Source organism: Rhinoraja longicauda, chromosome 5, assembly GCF_053455715.1.
Source record: "Rhinoraja longicauda isolate Sanriku21f chromosome 5, sRhiLon1.1, whole genome shotgun sequence".
Lineage (NCBI taxonomy): Eukaryota > Metazoa > Chordata > Chondrichthyes > Rajiformes > Arhynchobatidae > Rhinoraja > Rhinoraja longicauda.
The window spans coordinates 46,086,818-46,111,197 of record NC_135957.1 but is presented as its reverse complement, the minus strand read 5'-3'; the positions used below and the strand labels follow the sequence as shown (position 1 = coordinate 46,111,197).

The 24,380-nt window shown below is 43.5% G+C and overlaps 1 protein-coding gene across 2 annotated transcripts; it reads right to left on the bottom strand.

Annotated features, from left to right (window-relative positions):
- Positions 1-1,988: 1,988 nt before the first annotated feature.
- On the bottom strand, positions 1,989-24,161 carry LOC144593607 (uncharacterized protein C8orf74-like). 2 transcript variants are annotated; one of them, XM_078399440.1, is made up of 5 exons: positions 22,748-22,855; positions 19,715-19,907; positions 14,526-14,929; positions 6,636-6,882; positions 2,055-2,215 (listed from the first exon to the last, which is right to left on the bottom strand). In XM_078399440.1, exons 1-5 carry the CDS (start codon positions 22,838-22,840, stop codon positions 2,196-2,198), a joined length of 957 nt encoding a protein of 318 aa, XP_078255566.1. In that variant the 5' UTR covers positions 22,841-22,855; the 3' UTR covers positions 2,055-2,195. The 2 variants fall into 2 exon arrangements, with proteins under 2 accessions (XP_078255567.1, XP_078255566.1); XM_078399441.1 differs by lacking the exons at positions 6,636-6,882; positions 22,748-22,855 and adding an exon at positions 24,082-24,161 and having other exon boundaries at positions 1,989-2,215.
- Between the last annotated feature and the right edge of the window lie 219 nt (positions 24,162-24,380).

Sequence of the window (24,380 nt, the reverse complement as noted above, 5' to 3'; positions counted from 1 at the left end):
CTACATTAATGAAAGTTTATTTAGGACTGAAGCTATCATGACTGGTTAAGAGTGTTTTTTTTGTCAAATGTCCTGACATGAAACAATGAAATTCTTACTTGCAGCAGCACAACACGTATGCAAATGTACTCAGGAGATATCATAAGAAACAACTAAAGGAAATTTAATCAATTCAGTTCATAGTTTAGAGTTTAGTTGGAGGTCATGGTGTTAAATAGCCTGTGCATGGTAGATGGTTTTGGGAAGAAACTGTCCCTGAGCTTGGACGTTACAGTTTTCAGGCTCCTATACTTTCTTCCCAATGGCAGAACTTAGGCAGCGTGGTGTGGGTCCTTGATGATGATGGCTGCCTTTTTAAGGCTGCGCCTTCTATACATCCCTTAGGGAGGTCAGTACCTGTGATGGACTGGGAAGTGTTCACCACTTTTTGTAATCTCCTTTGCTCCAAGGCATTTGAGTTGCTAAACCAGGCTGAGATACAACCAGTTAACATGCTCTCTACAGTACACCAGTAGAAGTTCAAGAGAGTATTTGTCGACATACCAAGTCTCCTCAATCATTCAAGGATGTAAAGGCATTGATGGGCTTTTTTTATGATTGCATGAATGTGCTGGATCCAGGAAAGACCTTCAGAAATATGGACTCCCAGGAACTTGAACCCTCTCCACTACCAACCCATCGATAATGACAGGTTTGTGGATCCTCGGCCTTCCTCTTTTAAAGCCATCAATTAATTCCTTGGTTTTATTGATGTTAAGCACAAGGTTGTCGTTCTGGCACTATTCAGTCAAATGATCAATCTCGCTCCTACACTCTGACTCATCATTATCCATAATTCGTCCAACAATGGTGGTGTCATTGGCAAATTTAAAGATTGAGTTGGAACTATATCTAGCTACACAATTATGGATAAAGAGTGAGAACAGGAGGTTGAGCATACAGCCATGAGGTGCCCCTGTGCCGATGGTAATCGATGGTAAGTGTTGTCGCCAATTCGTACTGATTGTGTTATGTTAATGAGGAAATCGAGGATCCAGTTGCAAAGGGATGCAGACAAGTTTGAAGGGGATGATGGTGTTGAACGTCAAGCTGTAGTCTATGAACAACAACCTGATGTATGTATTTGTATTGTCCGAGTGGTCCAGTGGAGAGTGGTGAGCTAGTGAGATTGCATCCTCCGTTGATTTATTGTTGTGGTAGGCAAATTCTACTGGGTCCAGATTCTTGGTGAGGTAGGAATTGATATGTACCAGAACCAACCTGTCAAAGCACTCCACCAACATTGCTGCCACTTACTCTTCTTGGGCACCAGTATTTTTGATGCCCTTTTAAAGCAGATAGGAACAGTAGTAATGAGAGGTTGAAGATGCCTGCAAAATCTCCAGCTGGTTGGTCCGCGCACGTTTTGAAAACACAAACAAATACACCATTAGATCTGTGAACGTTATCAAAAACAAAGAATGTGCTCCCCAGTCCTCCCCTCCCGTGATCATTCCATTGGAGCAGTGGCAAAATAATGCTCTGTTTGAGGATTGTAGAGCATGGATGGCGTTAATGAGAGACGAGTGAGAACATGAACTGGCACTCTGTTTAGCTTGTTTGTGGTCAGGGGTTGGGATGACAGTGGTAGGCACCTGGCATGGGTATCAGGAGAAATGGCCTGATTGGGACCTAGAGTTGGGAGTCATATTGCTTCTGAATCAGGAACAGCTGGGATTCAGGTTGGCATATGGGTGGAGATAAGCACTATGTTTAATGGATCATGGTATCAGATGGAATTCAGATCTGGAGATGAGGCGTGCACTTGAAATTGTTGAAATAAGCATGGGAATTGGTGCAGGATTATGCATTGCAAGCCTCCTTGATTTGTACTGCATAGTAAGTACCCAATAAAGTGTGAAGCATCTAGATTTGATTGACTTACAATCAAACAGAAAAGTCAGACTTTTTTTACATTTATAAAGACTACTTTATTTTCTTGTTAAATAAATCAAATTAATAAATGAAATAAAACTGTCTATTTCTTCTTACTTGATAATTTAGCTTGAGATTTCTTTGTTGAAGATTGCTGAAGTTTGGACGTTTGGAAGGGTGTGGTTATCTTCTGAAGTTTTAAATCTAGAATCTGAAATGTAGTTTCAACCTGTTTTTGCAGTATTTCAGAAGTTGCTGCCATCTGAATCTCGTAAGCAGCTTTAACAATTTCTTCTAAATCCTGAAAATGAAACAGATTACTGTTGTAAAATAACAAGCAGATTTAAAGTCATCAAATAAATGTAATGTTAGTACAGAGGACGAGAGGTGATCTTTTTGGTTACGTCTATTTTGCAGTCAAAATAGTATGTTTTACACACGGAACAAGTTACCATAGGAAATGGTCAAAGCAGGTACATTTACAACCTTTTAAAGACAATTGGACAGGTAAAATTGGTTTATAGATACAAGTGCCATGTTCAGGCAAGTGGGATTAGCTTGGTTAGTATCTCTAAACTAAACTAAACTTGGTTGGCATAGACAAGTTGGACCAAAGAGCCTATTTCCATCTGTACAGTTCTATGTCTCTAAATAAACACGAGCGACCAGTGTACGAAACAAAATATTAAAAGAGAATTGTAGGTCTTATAGAGAGAAAATCTGGTTTTCAAGTAGCTAAAAGTAAAAAGTAATGTATGCCAAGCAGGTTAATTAGCTTGAAGATAGATACAAAAAGCTGGAGTAACTTGGTGAGACGGGCAGCATCTCTGGAGAGAAGGAATGGGCGACGTTTCGGGTCGAGACCCTTCTTCAGTTTACTCATTAACAAATACTGGATTCCTATTGGCATGTTTTAGAAAAGTCATTTCAAAAACACTCAGACGTTGTAGATGAAACTTCACAGAAAACTAAGGAGTGCCAACGGGTATATTGTTCCTTTTTAAAGGATTTGTTTTCATAATGTGTGTGGAGAAGGATAAGAGAAAACATAATTATATCATTATTTGCTAATTACTTGCAAAATGGTAAGTTCAAGAATGATGCAAAGGATATTTTGTGTGGGAATCAAACTTCTTCTTCAAACATCAGAGTCATACAATACCAAAAGATTACAGATATATTTTCATATTATGGTTTTGGATTAAATTACATCACATCTCCATCAATGGACTCAGCTCAGACTTTACTGAAACTGTAAGCTGAGTAAGTAGTGCATCCTCATTCATTTGAATAGGGTTGTCCACCTTGAGTGAAAAATGATTTAAAAAAAAAGTAAAAATGTGTTTCAGTGAACTTTCTTTAAATCGATATACTAAAACTCCCATTTGTTTGTTTGTATGTTCCTGAACCACATCCAAAACGGTACACGATAGCACGACAATTTTAGGCCCACCTTACTAGTGTTTCATTAACATTATCACTGTGTTAAAATAATTGGAGTTTTGCATAGGTCTATAAATTCATGCTTGTATTAAAATGGTGCCAGAGGAGAGATCTGTCCAAGTTTGTTTCAGATTTGCCGGGTAATGTCACCCAGGTATTGTGTGAAGAAGAAATGTGATTCACAATCTTTAGCATTGTTCAGCAAATTAACCATTCTTATTTCCTATTATTAATGAACATGAACTTATGAACATATATGGGATACAATATGAAAGTGATATGAAACATGCCGTGCATAACGGATGATCTCACGGTTGCACGTCTGGCATATTTTGTCTATGCATGTTCATCATAATCATAAGTGATAGGAGCACAATTAGGACATTCGGCCCATTGTCTACTCCGCCATTCAATCATGGCTGATCTATCTCTCCTAACCCCATTCTCCTGCCTTCTCCCCATAACCTCTGACACCCATACTAAACAAGAATCTGTCTGTCTCTGCCTTAAAAATATACACTGACTTGGCATCCACAGCCTTCTGTGGCAGAATTCCACAAATTCAACACTCTCTGACTAAAGAAATTCCTCATCTCCTTCCAAAATGAACGTCCTTTAATTCTGAGGCTATGACCTCTAGTCTTAGACTTTCCCCACTAGTGGAAATGTCCTCTCCACATCTACTCTATCCAAGCCTTAATCCAATCTAATGTTATAAGCATTAGATCCAAAATGTCATTATGCACTCTATAGTTGCAACAATTGATACTCATGTGCCAAACAAATAAATTTGTGGGCTACAGAGCTTTCACCGAGATGATTTCCATTTTTCAAAACTTTAATATTGAGTCACTTGTCAAACAAACAGTAAAGGCTTGTTTCTGATCTCCTCAAGAAGGCACAATCTTGGTGAGGAAAGGAGATTGTAATACAAAATCACAATGAGTTATTTTATTCATTAAATATTTCTGCAAGGAGGTGCGCATGCTAGAGAATCCTGCCCTCTGCTGTTAAATTTGCTAAATACGACAAAAAAGACAAAACTGAAAACTCAACACTGCATTGAATACTTTATAAGACAGTAAAATCAAATATTTTTATGTTGAGCCGTACAATGTTCAAAGACCAAACTGTTCTAAACCCCCCCGGAGGCCATGTAGGGCTGAGGAATTATCTTTCTTTCTATTCACCCTACACAGTCATAAAGTTCCAAATGTGTTCTCAGAACAATTTCCAACAAAATGTAAAGCTGCAAGGTAATGATGCCTTACTCCAGTCTTATCAAACATCACATTGCCTAACACTCTTCAAATAGAATGCAACTGATTCCATTAACAATATTTAAGAGAATCATGATGAAGTTGCAAATTGGTAGCCTGATTTTTTTTTAGTACTGGTATGATTGCAGTATTCTTATATTGTACTATAGTTTGAATCTTGTGCAGTAAATAGTCGAGCTAAAGATTTAAGAATTTATACTGAAAGAAATGAGAAATGAGCTAAACTCCTAAAGATTGACCATAACTGAAAAAATGAAAGGAAGTCACAAAGAGCAGAACAAATTGCTAGAGGTTAAAGGAGGAAGAAGGGGAGAGGACACTCAGCAAGGCAGCAACATCCACACAGTATCCTGGAGGAACCCTATTGTACTTAGCTGCAAATGTCAAATATAGAAACATAGAAAATAGGTGCAGGAGAATGCCATTTGGCCCTTCGAGCCAGCACTGCCATTCATTGTGATCATTGCTGATCATCCACAATCAGTAACCTGTTCCTGCCTTCTCCCCATATCCCTTGATTCCACTAGCCCCTAGAGCTCTATCTAACTCTCTCTTAAATTCATCCAGTGAATTGGCCTCCACTGCCTTCCGTGGCAGAAAATTCCACAGATTCACAACTCTCTGGGGGAAAAGTTTCTTCTCACCTCAGTTTTAAATGGCCTCCCCTTTATTCTTAGACTGTGGTCCCTGGTTCTGGACTCCCCCAACTTTGGGAACATTTTTCCTGCATCTAGCTTGTCCAGTCCTTTTATAATTTTATACATCTCCATAAGATCCCCTCTCATCCTTCTAAACTCCAATGAATACAAGCCCAGTCTTTCTAATCTTTCCTCATATGACAGTCCCTCCATCCTAGGGATTAACCTCGTGAACCTACGCTGCACTACCTCAATAGCAAGGACGTCCTTCCTCAAATTAAAAGACCAAAACAGCACACATTACTCCAGATGCAGTCTCACCAGGGCCCTATACAACTGCAGAAGAACCTCATTGTTCCTATACTCAAATCCTCTCGTTATGAAGGCCAACACGCCATTAGCTTTCTTCACTGCCCGCTGTACCTGCACGCTTACTTTCAATGACTGGTGTACAAGGACACCAAGGTCTCATTGCACTTCCCCTTTACCTAATCTGACACCATTGAGATAATAATCTGCCTCCTTGTTTTTGCCGACAAAGTGGATAACCTCACATTTATCTACATTATACTGCATCTGCCATGCATCTGCCCACTCACTCAACCTGTCCAAGTCACCCTGCAACTTCCTAACATCCTCTTCGCAGTTCACACTGTCACACAGCTTTGTGTCATCTGCAAACTTGCTAGTGTTACTTCTAATTCCATCATCCAAATCATTAATATATATTGTAAATAGTTGCGGCCCCAGCACCGAGCCTTGCGGCACTCCACTCACCACTACCTCAAGTTCGTCCACTTTATTTCTTATACTTCGCGCATTTATATATAGTACTTTTAATCCTTTGTTCATCTCACACTTCACATCGATTCCTATTACACTTGGCTAGTCTCTCCTATTTCTTCATGAGCTTTCTGTCCCGTTATTTCTGAGGGCTTTTTAATTTTTCCCATACTCTCTTTCCCTTTTACTCCATCCTTGACTATCCCATTTGAAACACGCCCCCACTATTTAGTTTAAAACCATCCGTGTAGCAGTGGCAAACCTGCCTGCCAGAATGTTGGTCCGCCGCCTATTGAGGTGCAACCCGTCCCTTTTGTACATTCACCCTTACCCCAAAACAGATCCCAGTGGTCTAAGAATCTAAATCCCTGCCCCCTGCACCAGCTCCTCAGCCACACATTCAGATCCCGTATCTCCCTGTTCCTGCCTTCACCAGCACGAGGAACTGGAAGCAACCACCCTGGAGGTCCTGCTTTTTAGCCTTCTCCGAGCTCTCCAAAGTCATGCTACAGAATATCTTTCCTCTTCTTCCTGACGTCGTTTGTGCCGACATGCACTACCACTTCCGGCTGCTCACCTTCACCCTTGAGGATGCTTTGCACTTGGTCCGTGACGTCCTGGATCCTGGCACCAGGAAGGCAACACACCATCCTTGAATCCCGCTTGTTGCCACGGAAACCCCTGTCCGTACCTCTCACGATGCAGTCCCTTACTACCACGACTCTGCCTGATGTCGGTCTCTTTGGCTTTGGCTCAGCACCACGTTTTGCCTCGCAGACTTGTTCGCCGCTCAGACTGGCAAGATTGTGATACTGCGATACTTGCTGTAAAACATCATCACCAAGGAAGTAGCCCTTACCACCTACCATGTGACAAGCTAAGACGCAAGAACATGAGAAGCAGCAGCATAGGAGTGGAAGAACATTCAGTAAATCTAAAATATGGCCACCACTTTCTTGTTCAAGCTCTAGGTGATCATGTAAGCAATACCAATTTATTCACCCACTCAACACTTTTCCTCTATCTCTGCCATTAGAATTATCCTGTTACCAAAACAAAATAATCCTGTATGAAATCCACACTTAAATTAAGTTTTATAAATTTGTACTATTATAATGTATATGAAATGAAAGAAATAACCCATCTGTACTTCTTTGGTACCAATCTTCCATATGCTTCTCCAAGGTGTTCCAAAGAGTTGCACCATGAGTGGTGGAACACTGTTAACCTTCAATTAGGATTTTTTGGATGATGTTGACTATGATGTTATGGCCATTGCGGTATGTGGTTGCGATAGGGACACAAATGGCAGCCTAATCTTCCGGGGTTTTGATGTTTTATACATGATTGAGAGGGAGGCAAAGGAGGTGGAGTTGTGCTACTAATCAGGGAGATTGTCATGGCGGCACTCAGAGAGGACATACAGGAGCGTTCATCAGCTGAGGCGATATAGATAGAGCTTAGAAATAAGAAAGTTTAGTTTATTGTCACATGTACAGATAGTGCAGTGAAAAGCTTTTTGTATTGTGCTAACAAGTCAGGAGAAAGACTATACATAATTGCAATCTAGCCGTCCACAGTGTACAGATATATGATAAAGGAAATACCATTTAGTGCAAGATAAAGTCCAGTAAAGTCCAATTAAAGATAGTCGGAGGGTCTCCAATGACATTGATAGTAGCTCAGGATTGCTCTCTAGTTATTGGTACAAACACTTTAAAGGAATTGAAATATAGGCCCCCTAATAGCAAGAGGGAGATGGAAGAACAGATATGCAGACACATTACTGAAAGATGCCAAATCAACAGGGTTGGCTTAAAGAGTGACTTTAACTTCCCCAATATTAACTGAGATTTGCTCAGTGCCAAAGGCTTAGATGGCAGAATTTGTGGGGCGTATCGAAGAGGGCTTCTTGAAACAGTATGCGCATATTGAGAAGGCAACACTATGGACCTTGTGTTGGGAAATGAGGATGGTCAGATGACTGGTGTTTCAGTGGAAGAGCATTTTAGAGATAGTGATCACAACTTCATAAGTCAATAGACAATAGACAATAGGTGCAGGAGTAGGCCATTCAGCCCTTCGAGCCAGCACCGCCATTCAATGCGATCATGGCTGATCACTCTCAATCAGTACCCCGTTCCTGCCTTCTCCCCATACCCCCTCACTCCGCTATCCTTAAGAGCTCTATCCAGCTCTCTCTTGAAAGCATCCAACGAACTGGCCTCCACTGCCTTCTGAGGCAGAGAATTCCACACCTTCACCACTCTCTGACTGAAAACGTTCTTCCTCATCTCCGTTCTAAATGGCCTACCCCTTATTCTTAAACTGTGGCCCCTTGTTTTGGACTCCCCCAACATTGGGAACATGTTTCCTGCCTCTAATGTGTCCAATCCCCTAATTATCTTATATGTTTCAATAAGATCCCCCCTCATCCTTCTAAATTCCAGTGTATACAAGCCTAATTGCTCCAGCCTTTCCACATACGACAGTCCCGCCATTCCGGGAATTAACCTAGTGAACCTACGCTGCACTCCCTCAATAGCAAGAATATCCTTCCTCAAATTTGGAGACCAAAACTGCACACAGTACTCCAGGTGCGGTCTCACCAGGGCCCGGTACAACTGTAGAAGGACCTCTTTGCTCCTATACTCAACTCCTCTTGTTACGAAGGCCAACATTCCATTGGCTTTCTTCACTGCCTGCTGTACCTGCATGCTGCCTTTCAGTGACTGATGCACTAGGACACCCAGATCTCGTTGAACATCCCCTCTTCCTAACTTGACACCATTCAGATAATAATCTGCCTTTCTATTCTTACTTCCAAAGTGAATAACCTCACACTTATCTACATTAAACTGCATCTGCCCTGTATCCGCCCATTCACACAACCTGTCCAAGTCACCCTGCAGCCTTATTGCATCTTCCTCACAATTCACACTACCCCCCAGCTTAGTATCATCTGCAAAGTCTTAAGATTGTTTTGAATTGAGAGAAGTCTGGATCTTGCAGGAGGGTATTAAATTGGGTAAGTCTACATTGATATGTGGGAGTTGTTTAAAGACTAGTTGATCAATGTTCAAAACTGGCATGTTCCGGTGAGGAGGAGGGATAAGGATGGCTAAATAAGGGAACCGTGGATGATCAAAGAGGTTATAAATTTGGTCAAATAAAAAAGGAAGCAAGTTTTAAGAGGATAGAATCAAAGAGGGTCATTGAGGAATGTAAAAAAAGGAGAAAATAACTCAAGCAGACAATTAGCAGGGCCAAAAGGGACCACAAAATAGCTTTACAAGTTGGATTATTGAAAATCCCAAAGCTTATTATATCTATAATAATAAAATCAAGGTAACCAGGGAATAGGTAGGTCTGTTCCTGGTTCTAGGATGGAATTTGTGCGTGGAGTTTGGGGATGTAGGCACATCACTAAACAAGTGCTTTGCATCTGTTTTCACCAGGGAGATGGACATGGAAGACAGTGAGATAATTGAGGTAGATAAATTCCCAGGACCTGATGGGATTTATTCCAGATTATTGAGAGGCAAGAGAGATTGCAGGAGCTTTGACGAAGATCTTTGAGTCTTCTCCAGCACAGGCGAGGTCCCGAGGACTTGAGAGTAGCTAATGTTGTTCCTTTATTTGAGAATGGAAGTAGAGAGAATCTAAGGTATTATAGGCCAGTAGCAAGGAACCCAATGGAGAGAATTCTTCAGGATAGGATTTATCCCCATTTCGAAGAGAATTGGTTAATAAGGGACAGTCAGCATGGCTTTGTACACGGCAGGTCATATCTTGATCAAGTTTTTTGAGGAGGTGACAAAGGTGATCGATAGGGGAGGGCGGTGGATATTGTCTACATGGATTTTAGTAAGGCATTTGATAAAGTCCCCCATGGTAGGCTGATCCAGAAGAATAAAATGCACGGGATTAACAGTAACTCAGTCATAGGGATTCAGAACTTATTTACTGATAGATAACAGGATTGTTGTGGAAGGACAATATTCAGGCTAGAGGTATGTGACCAGTGGTTCCGCAAAGATCTGTGCTGGGATCTCTGCTGTTTGTGATGTCTATAAATGACTTGTATGTAAACCCAGTCAGGTTGGCTAGTTTGGAAATTACACCACAATAACCGGAGACACGGACTATGAGGACGGCTGTCAAGGTATACAGCGGGATACAGATCAGCTACAGAAATGGGCGGAGACATGGCAAATGGAGTTTAATCCGAGTAAGTGTGAGGTGTTGCACTTTTGGAGATCAAATGTACGCGGAAAATATACAATTATTGGCTTGACCATAACAGCATTGATGTATAGAGGGATTTTGAGCCCATAACTCCCTGAACGTGGCAGCACATGTAGATAAAGTGGTAAAGAAGGCATATGGTATGCTTGCTTTCATAGGTTGGGATATTGAGGATAAGAGTCAAGACTTTATGCTGCAGTTTTATAAGACTTTGGATAGGCTGCATTTGGAGTATTGCATGCAGTTTTGGTCACCCCATTAAAGGTAGGATGTAGAGGCTGTTTCCTCTGGAATGCCGGAGGCAGCAGGAGATATGATAGAAGTATGAGGTGTAGATAGGGTAGATAGTCAGAACCTATTCCCCCAAGATTGAAAAATCAAATACTAGAGGACATAGATTTATGGTGAGAGGGTATTTGAGAGGATTTGGATATGCAGGAAATGGAGGGTTCTGGATTAGGTGCAAGTCTTGGCATCATTTTTGGCATAGATATTGTAGGCCAAGGGGCCTGTTCTTGTGCTGACCTGTTCTATGATTCAACAGAAGGCCTTGGAAGATAACTGAGCAATCTGGACTAAGAGGGTCTGGCTTCAAACTGCATCACATAGCAATGAGCAGCAACCATTTTGCCTGCAAATCAAAAAAAACAGATGCTAGAAATCTAAAATAAAATACAAAATGCTGGAAAAACTCTTGTCACACAGCATCTGTGGAAAGAAAGGTAGCCAATATTTCAGGATCTGCAATAGTTTGCATTCGCCGACTGACTGGCAGCAGCATGAACATGTCAAAGGGGAGGGACGATGGTTTGCGGGACGAATGGAATGGAGGCAACAGCTGCAATGGGCCTTTGTGGCCAGCTGCAGCTGGGTCTGTAATTATGGCCACAAAATGGCACCTCTTGCATAAGGAACAGTGGGCTGTTCTGTACATTCTATACTAACCGGTAGACGTGCTTATGCACGGGGATAGTCTTGCTGATTTGTATACAAAAAAAGTATTTCACTGTACCTTGGTACACGTGATAATAAAGAAACCATGAAATCATTGAAGAGAAGGGAGATATGATGTGGTCTGCCTGAAAGAAGACAGTAATTTTATATTCCTTGGATTCATTGCCATTTTACCAATAGCTTAGCACATCTGATGGAAAACACATTGATGAACTGCTGTGATGTCCTGAAAACATCGTTAATTAATTGTATCCAAAGAAGCTTGAACTTCCATTGCAATACCTGGATCTTTGATGAACACTGCTGGCAATGCAATGGAAATTGCCTGCATGTAAATGAAGCTGAGGTAGCACTTTTCAGATGCTGAACAATGGTGGGATTTGCAGAAATGCTGATGGAAGTAACTGCCACTCTACCTCTGAATGGACAGACTCCAAGCTGTGAGCAAAGCCATTTATTGGAGCTGGATTCCTCTGTATTTCTTGACATTTGTGTAGGCTTTATGAATGAATCAGATAATGAAAAAGAGAATACTGCCAGGCCATCATCCCATTTTTTATGTACAACTGTCAGTTTTCTGTAGCTTAGTTGGCAGAACCTATGAACTGACTTCTCTGCAGCAGAACTATTGTGCAACCAAGTTCAACAAGCTGGTACCTCTATTAGCTACAATCCTTAACTTGGCTTCCGGGGCATCACAGCAGACCACTCCAATTACACTTTGAAAGTGTGTGAGATGAAACGGGCATTTTGCTTCGTGTTCACAATCTGCTTCCTTCTCCCGGGATGCACCGTGCGGTGGCAGATGATTTATATGCAATGAACAATGCAGCAATCCTTTAAGGAGGTAGCAGCACAAACATACTTCCTGAAGAGCATATGTTAATTAGAAACATAGAAACATAAAAAATAGGTGCAGGAGGAGGCCATTCGGCCCTTCGAGCCAGCACCCATTCATTGTGATCATGGCTGATCGTCCACAATCAATAACCCGTGCCTGCCTTCTCCCCATATCCCTTGATTCCACTAGCCCCTAGAGCTCTATCTAACTCTCTCTTAAATCCATCCAGTGATTTGGCTTCCACTGCCCTCTGTGGCAGAGAATTCCACAGATTTTAAAAATCCCATCAACCTCTGCAAGGCAAGGCAAGGCTATCATTCCCGCCTTTTATCTCGTTTTAAATGATAACTACATTCCTGTCTTTTATCATTTTAAATAACTATGATAACCAAATGATAACCAAAATGATAATTAGGGTATTACAATCTCAATTACCATTTTGTGGAGTTATAAATTTGAAATTGACTCGGATTGGAAAATAATTCAACATTAAAATGACAATTTTTGTTAAGCTATGAAAAATACGGCCTTGCACAAACCTATCAATGAGAAATACTTCAGAAAGTATTTTGTATTAGTGCATCGATCAGACTGCATTGGAGCTACCTCCTGCACCCATGCAGAACTCATCAACTTCACCACCAATTTTCATCCTGCACTCAAATTTACTTGGCCCATCTCCGACACCTTCCTCCCCTTTCTTGATCTCACAGTCTCCATCACAATAGACTATTGACTGATGTCTATTACAAACCCACTGACTCCCACAACTATCTCGACCACACTTCTTCCCACCCTGCTTCCTGCAAAGACTCTATCCTCTACTCCCAATTCCTCTGACTACGCCGCATCTGCACCCAAGATGAGGTGTTCCATACTAGAACATCCGCGATGTCCTCATTCTTTGGGGAACGAGGGTTCCTCTCTCCCATCATAGATGAGGCCCTCAGTCGTGTCTCCTCGGTGCGCCGCAGCTGTGCTCTTGCTCCGCCTCCCCCTTGTCGCAACAGAGACAGAGTTCCCCTAGTCCTTACCTTCCACCCCATCAGCCGTCGCATACAACAAATAATCCTTTGAAATATCCGCCACCTCCAATGGGATCCCACCACTAGCCACATTTTTCCATCTTCACCTCTTTCCGTCTTCCGCAGAGACCGTTCCCTCCGCAACTCCCTGGTTAACTCATTCCTTCACACCCAAACCACCCCCACCCCAGGTTCCTCTCCCTGCAACCGCAGAACGGTGCAACACCTGTCGCTACACCTCCTCCCTTGACTCTGTCCAGTAACCCCGTCAGTCCTTTCAAGTTAGGCAGAGGTTCACTTGCACCTCCTCCAACTTCATCTACTGTGTCCGTTGGACTCATGTACATTGGCGAGACCAAACTGGCAGACTGGGCGATCATTTCTCGGAAGACCTTCGCTCAGCCCGTGTGAACCAACCTGATCTCCCGGTTGGTGGACACTTTAATTCTCCTTCCCATTCCCACACAGACCTTTCTGTCCTCGGTCTCTATTGTCAGAGTGAGGCTAAACACAAATTGGAGGAACAACATCTCATATTTTGCTTGGGCAGCTTACAGCCCAGTGGTATGAATATTGATTTCTCTTACATCAGGTAGCCCTGGCATTCCCTCTCTCTCTATCCCTCCCCCACCCAAGTCACACAGCTTCTCATTTCACCCTACAAACAGCTTACAATGGCCTGTTTCCTTTATCGTTACTTTTTTGCATATCTTTCATTCATTGTTCTTTATCTCTCCACATCACCATCTATATCTCTCGTTTCCTTTACCCCTAACCTAGTCTGACGAAGGGTCTCGACCCGAAACATCACCCATTCCTTCTCTCCAGAGATGCTGCCTGTCCCGCTGAGTTACTCCAGCTTTTTGTGTCTAACTTCAGGAAATAATTCATTGGTTGTGTATTGCGGATACGAATTTTGTTTTCTTATTCGTCTAATATTAAAGTACAGTTGTAGTAATCAATTGAAAAATTGGAATTGTATATTAGTAAGTACAGTACTAATTTACTTGACAGGTGTTAGTCTTTTGGATGTGTAGACAATGAAGATGCACTATGATAGCGAAGGCAGTAATTAAACCTGGATTAACACTATAACCACTGCAATGCTAATAATATAAATGCAGTCTTAATTATCTTCAAATATAACTCCAGAAACAAATCATTTTAGATTAAAATGGAAAACTGGATGACACAATATAAATAAAATACATCTATGGAGGGTATACTCTTAAAATATTGACTATTCTTGTTATGACCTTGAACATATGCCATATATGCTATATCAAGGTTGCCTAATTCCAGCTTTACTAATTGCCTGAAGAAAACTCTGCACCTAAAATTTAATTACAATATATTTTGAAACATGTTAAAATTGTTTGAGAGGAAAGTCCTCACTTACAGTTTTTTCAATCATTTCTTTATTTTGAAATCTGAGGTCCATATAAAACTTGTTCATTTCTCGTTCATTTTTCAGCAGTCTGGCTTCACGAAAGACTGACATATCATTCCGTAACTGAGCTTCAGCTTCACTGAGCTTAGCCAGCTGTTGCTGGTAGTTCCAAAGCTCAACATCTGTTCCATTCTTCAGAGGTGGAATTTCTTGGGGTACGTGGACCTCAAGCTCATGTATGGTTTGATCAACCTCTCTGTCTTTGCACAGTACAAACTGGTAGAGATGATAATGTTTGAAGAAAGTTACGAGTAAATAATTGGCTAAATGTTGTAGGTAATTGGAATTCAGTTTATTTTGGTATTTTTCACATTTATCCCACAATTTTCCAATAGCTTCCTGAATAGTTTTTCCTGAAAATGAAATCAAAACAAAATAATTTATAATAAGATTTTTTTAATATAAACTTACCATTTAATCGCAATTGTATATGAATAATAATTTTAGCTTCAGTTTTCAGTTTTAGAGATACAGCATGGAAACAAGCCCTTCAGCCCACACCAACAAGCAATCACCCTATATACTAGTTCTATCCTACACATTAGGGACACTTTACAGTATGCCAATTAACGTACAAACCTGCACATCTTAGGAAACCGGAGACAATGAAAACATCTTTAAAAATTCTGATATTCTTATTTCAAAGTCCCATTTCAGAAATGCATATCACATATTTTTATTTGATTACGTGATACGGGCATCGTTGGTAAAACCAATATTTATGGACATGGCTAATTGCATTTCAGAAGTTGATACTCAGCCACCATCTTCAATCCATTGCGACAAACGTCATTACAGATTATACTAAATTGGGAGAAAATGTTCAATCTTTCAGGCACAATTAACTGAAATATGGTGGCATAATGATAGAGTTGTTGCTTCACAGTGCCAGAGACCCGGGTTTGATTCTGACTATGTGTGCTGTTTGTGTGGAGTTTGCACATTCTCCCTGTGTTCGTGTGGGTTTTCTCAGGCTGCTTCGGTTTCCTCCCACATTCCAAAACCGTGCAGGTTATAGGTAAATTAACTTTTGTAAATTGTCCCTAATGTGTAGGATGCAAAACTGGTAAAACATAGAACTTGTATGAATGGGTTGGTCGGCGTGAACTCAGTGGGCCGAAAGGCACGTTTCCACTCTATCTCTAAACTATACCCTTAAAATTAAAAGAGTCAAGAGTGTTTCATTGTCATGTGTCCCAGATAGAACAATTAAATTCTTACTTGCTGCAGCACAACAGAATATGTAAACACAGTACACTGTAAACATGATAAACGAGAGAGAAAAAAAGGTCAGTGTGCATACATACACATACCCACAAGTACACACACACACACACACACATATATATATGTATATATCATCATGGTAGACACAAAATGCTGGAGTAACTCAGCGGGTCAGACAGCATCTCAGGAGAGAAGGAATGGGTGACATTTCGGGTCGAGACCCTTCTTCAGACAGTTTGAAGAAGGGTCTCGACCTGAAACATCACCCATTCCTTCTCTCCTGAGATGCTGCCTGATGGTGGTGTCGTCGGCGAACTTGAAGTTGGAGTTCGCACTGTGTCCGACTACACAGTCATGAGTATAGAGTGAGTAGAGCAGGGGGCTGAGCACGCACCCATGAGGTGCTCCCGTACCGATTGTTAAAGAGGAAGAAGTATTTCTGCCAATTCAAACAGACTGTGGTCTGTGGATGAGGAAGTCGAGGATCCAATTGCAGAGGGATGCGCAGAGACCCATTTCAATGAGCTTGGTAACCAGCTTTTTAAAAAACATCACAAATATTTATTCAAATATTAAAATAATATTTACAAGACAATAAAAAACAGAACCCATCACCATAATACAGGACAAACAATAAACTATTATACAACTATCTTATAGTCCTTGTCAAGGATGCATTCAATCCCCCAGGGTGCCCGTGGACAGCGCATAGTCCCTCTCCAAAACCACCCGGGCACAGATGTAACCCCGGAAAAGGGGCAGGCAGTTAGCTCAGGCAGAGCCCTCTTCCTGGTAACCAGCTTGGAAGGGATGATGGTATTGAATGCCGAGCTCTAGTCTATAAACAACAGCCTGACTTAACTGTTTTTATTGTCCACGTGGTCCAGTGCGGAGTGGAAAGCCAGTGAGATTGCATCCTCCGTTGACCTGTTGTGATGGTAGACGAACTGTAATGGGTTGAGATGCTAGTTGAGGTAGGAGTTGATATAGAGTCATAGAGTGATACGGTGTGGAAACAGGCCCTTCGGCCCAACTTGCCCACACCGGCCAACAATGTCCCAGATACACTAGTCCCACTTACCTGCGCGTGGTGCATATCCCTCCAACATGTCCTATTCATGTACCTGTCTAACTGTTTCTTAAACAATGGGACAGTCCTAGCCTCAAATACCTTCCCTGGCAGCTTATTCCATACACCCACCACCCCTGTGTGAAAAAGTTACCCCTCGGATTCCTATTAAATCTTTTCCCTTTCATCGTGAACCTATGTCCTCTGGTCCTCGATTCCCCTACTCTGGGCAAAAGATTCTGTGCATCTACCTGATCTATTCCTCTCATGATCTTATATACCTCTATAAGATCCCCCCTCATCCTCCTGTGCTCCATGGAATAGAGACAGCCTACTCAACCTCTCCCTACAGCTCACACCCTCTCGTCCTGGCAACATCCTCGTAAATCTTTTCTGAACCCTTTCAAGCTTGACAGGGAGGAGTTGGCTGCGCCTAACGGCTGCGGCTCTCTGGCAGTCTGTTTGTCTTTTTTTCTTTTTTTTGTTTGTGTTGGTGTTGGGATGGTTTTTGTTTCTGTTTTTGGCTGTATATGTGTGGTGGGGGGGTGGGGTGTGGGGGTGGGGTGTGGGGTGGGGTGTGGGAAACCTTTCTTTTATTAGGTCTCTTCCCCGGGGCGCAGCTCGCCCGCGGGGCCTTCCATCGCCCGGCGCGGCTCGGCTGCGGGACTTAACATCGCCGGCGCGGCTCGGCCGCGGGACGTTTCAGTGCCTGGTGCGGCTCGGCCGCTGGACTTAACATCGCCCGGTGCGGCCGCGGGACGTTTCAGTGCCCGGCGCGGCTTGGCCGCTGGACTTAACATCGCCAGCGCGGCTCGGCCGCAGGACGTTTCAGTGCCCGGTGTGGCTCGGCCGCGGGACGTTTCAGTGCCCGGTGCGGCTCGGCCGCGGGACGTTTCAGTGCCCGGCGCGACTTGGCCGCCGGACTTAACATCGCCAGCGCGGCTCGGCCGCGGGACGTTTCAGTGCCCGGTGCGGCTCGGCCGCTGGACTTAACATCGCTCGGTGCGGCCGCGGGACGTTTCGGTGCCCGGGGCTGCTCGGCCGCGGGGCCTTCCATCCTCTTGCGGGGGCTGTGCGTGTCGGTTGTCTCGGTAGGGGTCGAGCTGCCTGTCCGTGGGTGCGGGGGGAAGAGAGGGGAAGTTTTGTTGCCTCCATCACAGTGAGGGGGTGTTTGGAGTCACTGTGATGGATGTTTGTGTTGGGGTCGAGTGTCCTGTGTTCTTTTCTTTTTTGCTGTGTCTTGTGACTGCTGAAATTTCGTTCGGTATTTATACCGAATGACAATAAAGTTTTGTTATGTTATGTTATGTTAATATCTTTCCTATAACATGGTGCCCAGAACTGAACACAATATTCTGGATGCGGTCTCACCAACGTCTTATACAACTGCAACATGACCTCCCAACTTCTATACTCAATACTCTGACTGATGAAGGCCAAAGTGCCAAAAGCCTTTTTGACCACCTTATTTACCTGCGACTCGACCTTCAAGGAACTATGCACCTGTACTCCTAGATCCCTCTGCTCTACAACACTACCCAGAGGCCTACCATTTACTGTATAGGCCCTGCCTCGTTCGACGTCCCAAAATGCAACACCTCACACTTCTCTGTATTAAATTCCATCAACCATTCCTCCGCCCACCTGGCCAATCAATCCAGATCCTGCTGCAATCGTTCACAACCATTTTCACTATTTGCAAAACCACTAACTTTTGTATCATCAGCACCATAACCAACCTCTCAAAGCACTTCATCACCACGGACGTTAGTGCCACCGGTCGATGGTCGATGAGGCATGTCATCTTACTCTTCTTGGGCACCGGTATTATTGATGCTCTCTTAAAGCAGGTGGGAATCTCAGTCCTCAATAATGAAGTTGAAAATGTCCACAAAAACCAGCCAGTTGGTCTGCACAGGTTTTGAGAATTCGACCAGGTATACCATCAGATCCAGTCGCTTTCCGAGGATCTTCTGATATCGGCCTCTGTGACTGTGACTGTAATACCATCAGGGCGTATGGGGGCTAGGGAAGGCACATCAGTGTTCTCCCTATCAAAGAAAGCATTGAGCTTGTCAGGGAGTGATGCTTCGCTGTCGCTTGAGCTGCCTCCTGATTTTGCCTTGTAGGAGGTGATGGCATTCAAGCCCTGCCACAGTTGCCACTGATCAATGCTATTGCAATGGCTTTAAGAAAAAAAATGATGAGAGGGAGAAGATAAAAAATAAAGGTATGCATATAAAAGTAAGCAAGGAGACAAAAAAATACCTGCACCTTAAATAATTTATGGAAATGTTCAAAAATGATACTGTAAATAATTATTCGTGAGCTATAGCCCTTAATATTAACATGACAGGTGATGTTTGTGAACTGTGACAATGTATGACATAACATAATTTTACTCTATTATTATATTAACTGGGCAAATCCATTTCTGTCTGCAATCAACAATTGCAGTACACGTTGATTTGTTTGCATTCTGTGATCCAGCAACTCCCATCGTCCAGTATGTTTTAAATCTGGCACCATTAATTAGCAGAACAACCACCAACCTGTTTTCACAGCAGCAACCAGGCTGCATTAATAAATTTATTTGTAAATTAGTAAACAGTATTTCTTCAAACTTTTTATTATAATTAACCCTCATGGAATTCATAAATCACTGCCAAAAAATTTGAGAAACAGAATCACTCTTATGGAATTACCCAAAGACATAACGGAGCATTAAAGACGCAGTTTTTCTTTGTATCTTAATTCATTAATCAACAACAACTATTGAAATAGCGACATCTTTGAACTAATTCAGTTTTAAAAATAATCACAATAAAGTGCATATTATTACCTTTAGTTTCACAAAGTAATTCGTGTGAGAAGCCTGCTGCCGCTGCCACACTGGGCCAGGGAAATCCTTTTTCAGCAGCAAATATAATAGTATTATACAAATAGTCAAGAAGAATGCCCGGTTTTAAATCTCTCTCTTCATCAAAATCATCCCAATTTAGCAATTTTGTTAAAAGCTGACGACCATCTTCTTTCTTAAACCAAACAAAAAAAATATGTTGAGATAAATATAATGAACAGAAATTTGTTTGCAAGCAAAATGCAGAACTCAATAACCCTGAGCATATTTGCCGAAGGTACACAAGTGTCAGTTTTCCACAAGGGAAGGCACAATGGCACATGCAGTAGAGCTGCTGCCTGACAGCTCTAGCAAATGCAGCTTTGATCCTGCCCTCAAGTGCTCCTGTATAGAGGCTGTGTGTTATCCCTGTGATTGCATGGGTTTCATCGGAGTGCTCGAGTTTCCTCCCACGTCCTAGACTTGTTTGGGTTGGTAGGTTAATTGGCCACTGCCAATTGCTCCCATTGTTCACATAGGTGATACAATCATAGCACAGAGGGGAATTTAAGAGAATGCGGGGAAATTATTTTTAAAAATTGAATGGAGAGGTTGCTTGATCGTCGACATGGATTTGGTGGGCCAAAAGTCCTGTTTCTGTGCTGCATGTTTCTAGAGCAAACTGTAACAAGACAGTCAACAATTCCCTTCCAGACGTGTAAATCAAGTCTAATTTACTATTAGAATGTGGAACATGATTTGCAATATTTCTTGGGGATGTGTCCAGAGTCACTCCAAACACTGAACTAACCAGGTGTCATGGCAGAATCTCTAAAAGTAGTAATGATCGACTACAAATACTCCCAGTAAGACGTGGGACTGAGGTGCAATAGCTAGAAGCCCAAAAACCTGACACTAGTGTGGTCACAAGTACAAGGAAGTTGTGACATAGTTGGATACCTGAAGGATGTATTAAGAGTCATAGAGTGATAGAGCATGGAACCAGGCCCACTTCCCCATGCCAATCAACATGCCCCATCTATACTAGTCCCACCTGCCTGTGTATCCATATCCCGCTAAACATATCCTATACATGTATCTGTCCATATGCTTCTTAAACAATGCCTCAACTATCTCCTCTGGCAGTTCATTCCATACAGCCACCACACTTTGTGTAAAAATGTTATCCCCCAGGTTCCTATGAAATCTTTCCCCCCTTCACCTTAAACCTATGTCCTCTAGTTCTTGATTCCAAGCACTGGATTGTGGTGGTGGGTGGATAACGAGAGGACAGGGTGATGCTGTGGAGCCCCCAAAATTATAGTACCAGAGGTTGGAAGCACCGCTGAGAACAAAGGAGGACCCGGCGTGGGGGAACTGCCGAGAGGAAGAACAAAGGAGGTTATCCACTTTGGTGGTAAGAACAGGAAAGCAGATTATTATCTGAATTATGTCAGATTAGGTAAAGGGGAGGTGCAACGAGACCTGGGTGTGCTTGTACATCAGTCACTGAAAGTAAGCATGCAGGTGCAGCAGGCAGTGAAGAAAGCCAATGGCATGTTGGCCTTCATTGCGAGAGGATTTGAGTTTAGGAGCAAGGAGGTCCTACTGCAGTTGTACAGGGCCCTGGTGAGACCGCACCTGGAATTGTCTCCTAATTTGAGGAAGGACATTATTGCTATTGAGGGAGTTCAGCATGAGAGGGGATCTTATAGAAACACATAATATTCTTAAAGGATCGGACAGGCTAGACGCAGGAAAAATGTTCCCGATGTTTGGGTAGTCCAGAACCAGGGGTCACAGTTTAATAATAAGTGGTAGGCCATTTAGGACTGAGATGAAGAAAAACTTCTTCACCCTGAGAGTTGTGAATCTGTGGAATTCTCTGCCACAGAAGGCAGTGGAGGCCAATTCACTGGATGTTTTCAAGAGGGAGTTAGATTTAGCTCTTAGGGCTAAAGGAATCAAGAGTTATGGGGATAAAGCAGAAACAGGGTACTAATTTTAGATGATCAGCCATGATTGTATTGAATGGCGGTGCTGGTTCAAAGTGCCGAATGGCCTACTCCTGCACCTATTTTTCTATGTTTCTAGACCTTTATGTACCCCAGGAGGGAAATTGATCTGCCAACAGTCATAAAAACACAAAACACATGAAACATTAAAGTTACGAGTGGAAAGGATTGGGGACGTGCAAAGATTGGGGAAGGGGGTGGGGGATGACGGGAGTCAGTGTCAGTCTACCCTACAACAGAAGGGGATCGAGTTGTACAGTTTGATTGCCACAGGGAAGAAGGATCTCCTGTGGCATTCTGTCCTGCATCGTGGTGGAACCAGTCTGTTGCTGAAGATACTCCTCAGGTTGACCAGTGTGTCATGGTGGGGGTGAGCTGTATTGTCCAGGGTGCTTCGCAGTTTGAGGAGCATCTTTCCCTCGACGACTACATGCCATGAATCCAACTCCGCCCCCAGGACAAAGCCAGCCTTTCTGATGAGTTTGTTAATCCTATTGGCGTCCGCAGCCTTCGCCCTGCTGCCCCAGCACATGGCAGCGAAGAAGATGGCACTGGCTACCACCGATTGGTAGTACATCTGCATCTTACTGCAGTCATTGAAGGAGTGGAGCCTTCTCAAAAAGTACAGCCGGCTCTGTCCCTTCTTGTACAGGGCCTCAGCTTTCCTGGACAAGTCCAGTTTACTGTCCAGGTACATTCCAAGGTATTTGTACTCCCTGGTAAACTGCACATCCACACCATTGATGGAGACAGGGGATAGGGGTGTTCCTCTCCTCCTAAAGTCCACCATTGACTCGCTGGTCTTGTCGGTGTTGAGCTGCAGGTGATTCAGCCCACACCACTCAACAAAGTGGTTGACTACATTCTGTATTCAGCTTCCCTCCCCTCACTGATGCAGCCCACAATTGCAGAATCATCTGAAAACTTCTGCAGGTGGCAGGAGTTCGAGTTATATCTGAAGTCTGAGGTATAGATGGTGAATAGGAAGGGAGAGAGAACCGTCTCCTGTGTTGCTCACTACCATGTCCGAGACGCAGTTCCGTAGCCTGACATATTGTGGTCGTCCAGCCAGGTAGTTGGTGATCCAGGACACCAATGGAACATCCACCCGCATCTTTGTCAGTTTGCTCCCAAGCAGTGCAGGCCGGATGGTGTTAAAAACGCCGAAGAATTTAAAAAAACATGACTTTCACAATGCTTTCCGGCTTATCCAGGTGAGCATAGGAACGATGGAGCAGGTGGATGATGGCGTCCTCAACCTCCATCTTTGTTTGGTAAGCAAACTGCAGGGGGTCAATAGACAATAGGTGCAGGAGGAGGCCATTTGGTCCTTCGAGCCAGCTCCGCCATTCAATGTGATCATGGCTGATCATCCACAATCAGTACCCCGTTCCTGCCCTCTCCCCATACCCCCTGACTCTGCTATCATTAAGAGCTCTATCTAACTCTCTATTGAAAGCATCCAGAGAATTGGCCTCCACTGCCCTCTGAGGCAGAGAATTCCACAGACGTACAACTCTCAGTGTGAAAAAGTTTTTTCTCATCTCCATTCTAAATGGCCTACCCCTTATTCTTGAACTGTGGCCCCTGGTTCTGGATTCCCCCAACATTGGGAACATGTTTCCTGCCTCTAGCGTGTCCAATCCCTTAATAATCATATATGTTTCAATAAGATCCCCTCTCATCCTTCTAAATTCCAGTGTATACGAGCCCAGTCGCTCCAGTCTTTCAACATATGACAGTCCCGCCATTCCGGGAATTAACCTAGTAAACCTACGCTGCACGCCCTCAATAGCAAGAATATCCTTCCTCAAATTTGGTGATCAAAACTGCACACAGTACTCCAGGTGCGGTCTCACTAGGGCCCTGTACAACTGCAGAAGGACCTCTTGACTTTGCTTCTATACTCAACTCCTCTTGTTATGAAGGCCAACATGCCATTAGCTTTCTTCACTGCCTGCTGTACCTGCATGCTTCCTTTCAGTGACTGAGTTGCTCCAGCATTTTGTGTCTATCTCTAGTTTGGACTAGTTGGGCCGAAGGGCCTGTTTCAGTGCTGAATGATTATGTCTTTTCCCCATCGGCTCGCCATCATCGCTCCATCCTATACACCCACCCCCTACTTTGCTGATACCCCTCAGGATTGCCCAGTGCGGATACAAGCCGTCATTACTGGCTGTGCGGGTCCATGCCGCTCCCCGGCCTGTCCCCCCCCCCCCCCCCCCGTTACCCCCGGCCCGGCCCCGCTACTCCCCCGGCCGTTCACAGACCCCGTTACCCCCCCCCCCCCCCCCCCCGGTCCCCGGCCCCGCTACCCCGGCCCCGCCATCTCCCCCCGGCCCTGCCCGGCGTCACCTGCAGCCTCAGCAGCCGCCACACGTCCTCCGCCGTCAGCGAGCTCATGGTTGCCAGGTGACGGCGTCAGAGCCACTTCCGGGGCACTCGTCGCGCGAGAGGGCAACATCTGGGTCCACGTTCCATCAATCACTCACATCTGCCTCAACCCGTATACCTTTCACAATGCTTTTCCACAGCTTTCTAATCTTAACCGAGATACAGGAAGAGGGTCTTGTGAGAGGTGGTGGATCATCTTGAGTTGATACAAAACGGTTCGATTTTCCCCCCAAAAGTGTTCAGAGTTGTCAAAGTAAGCT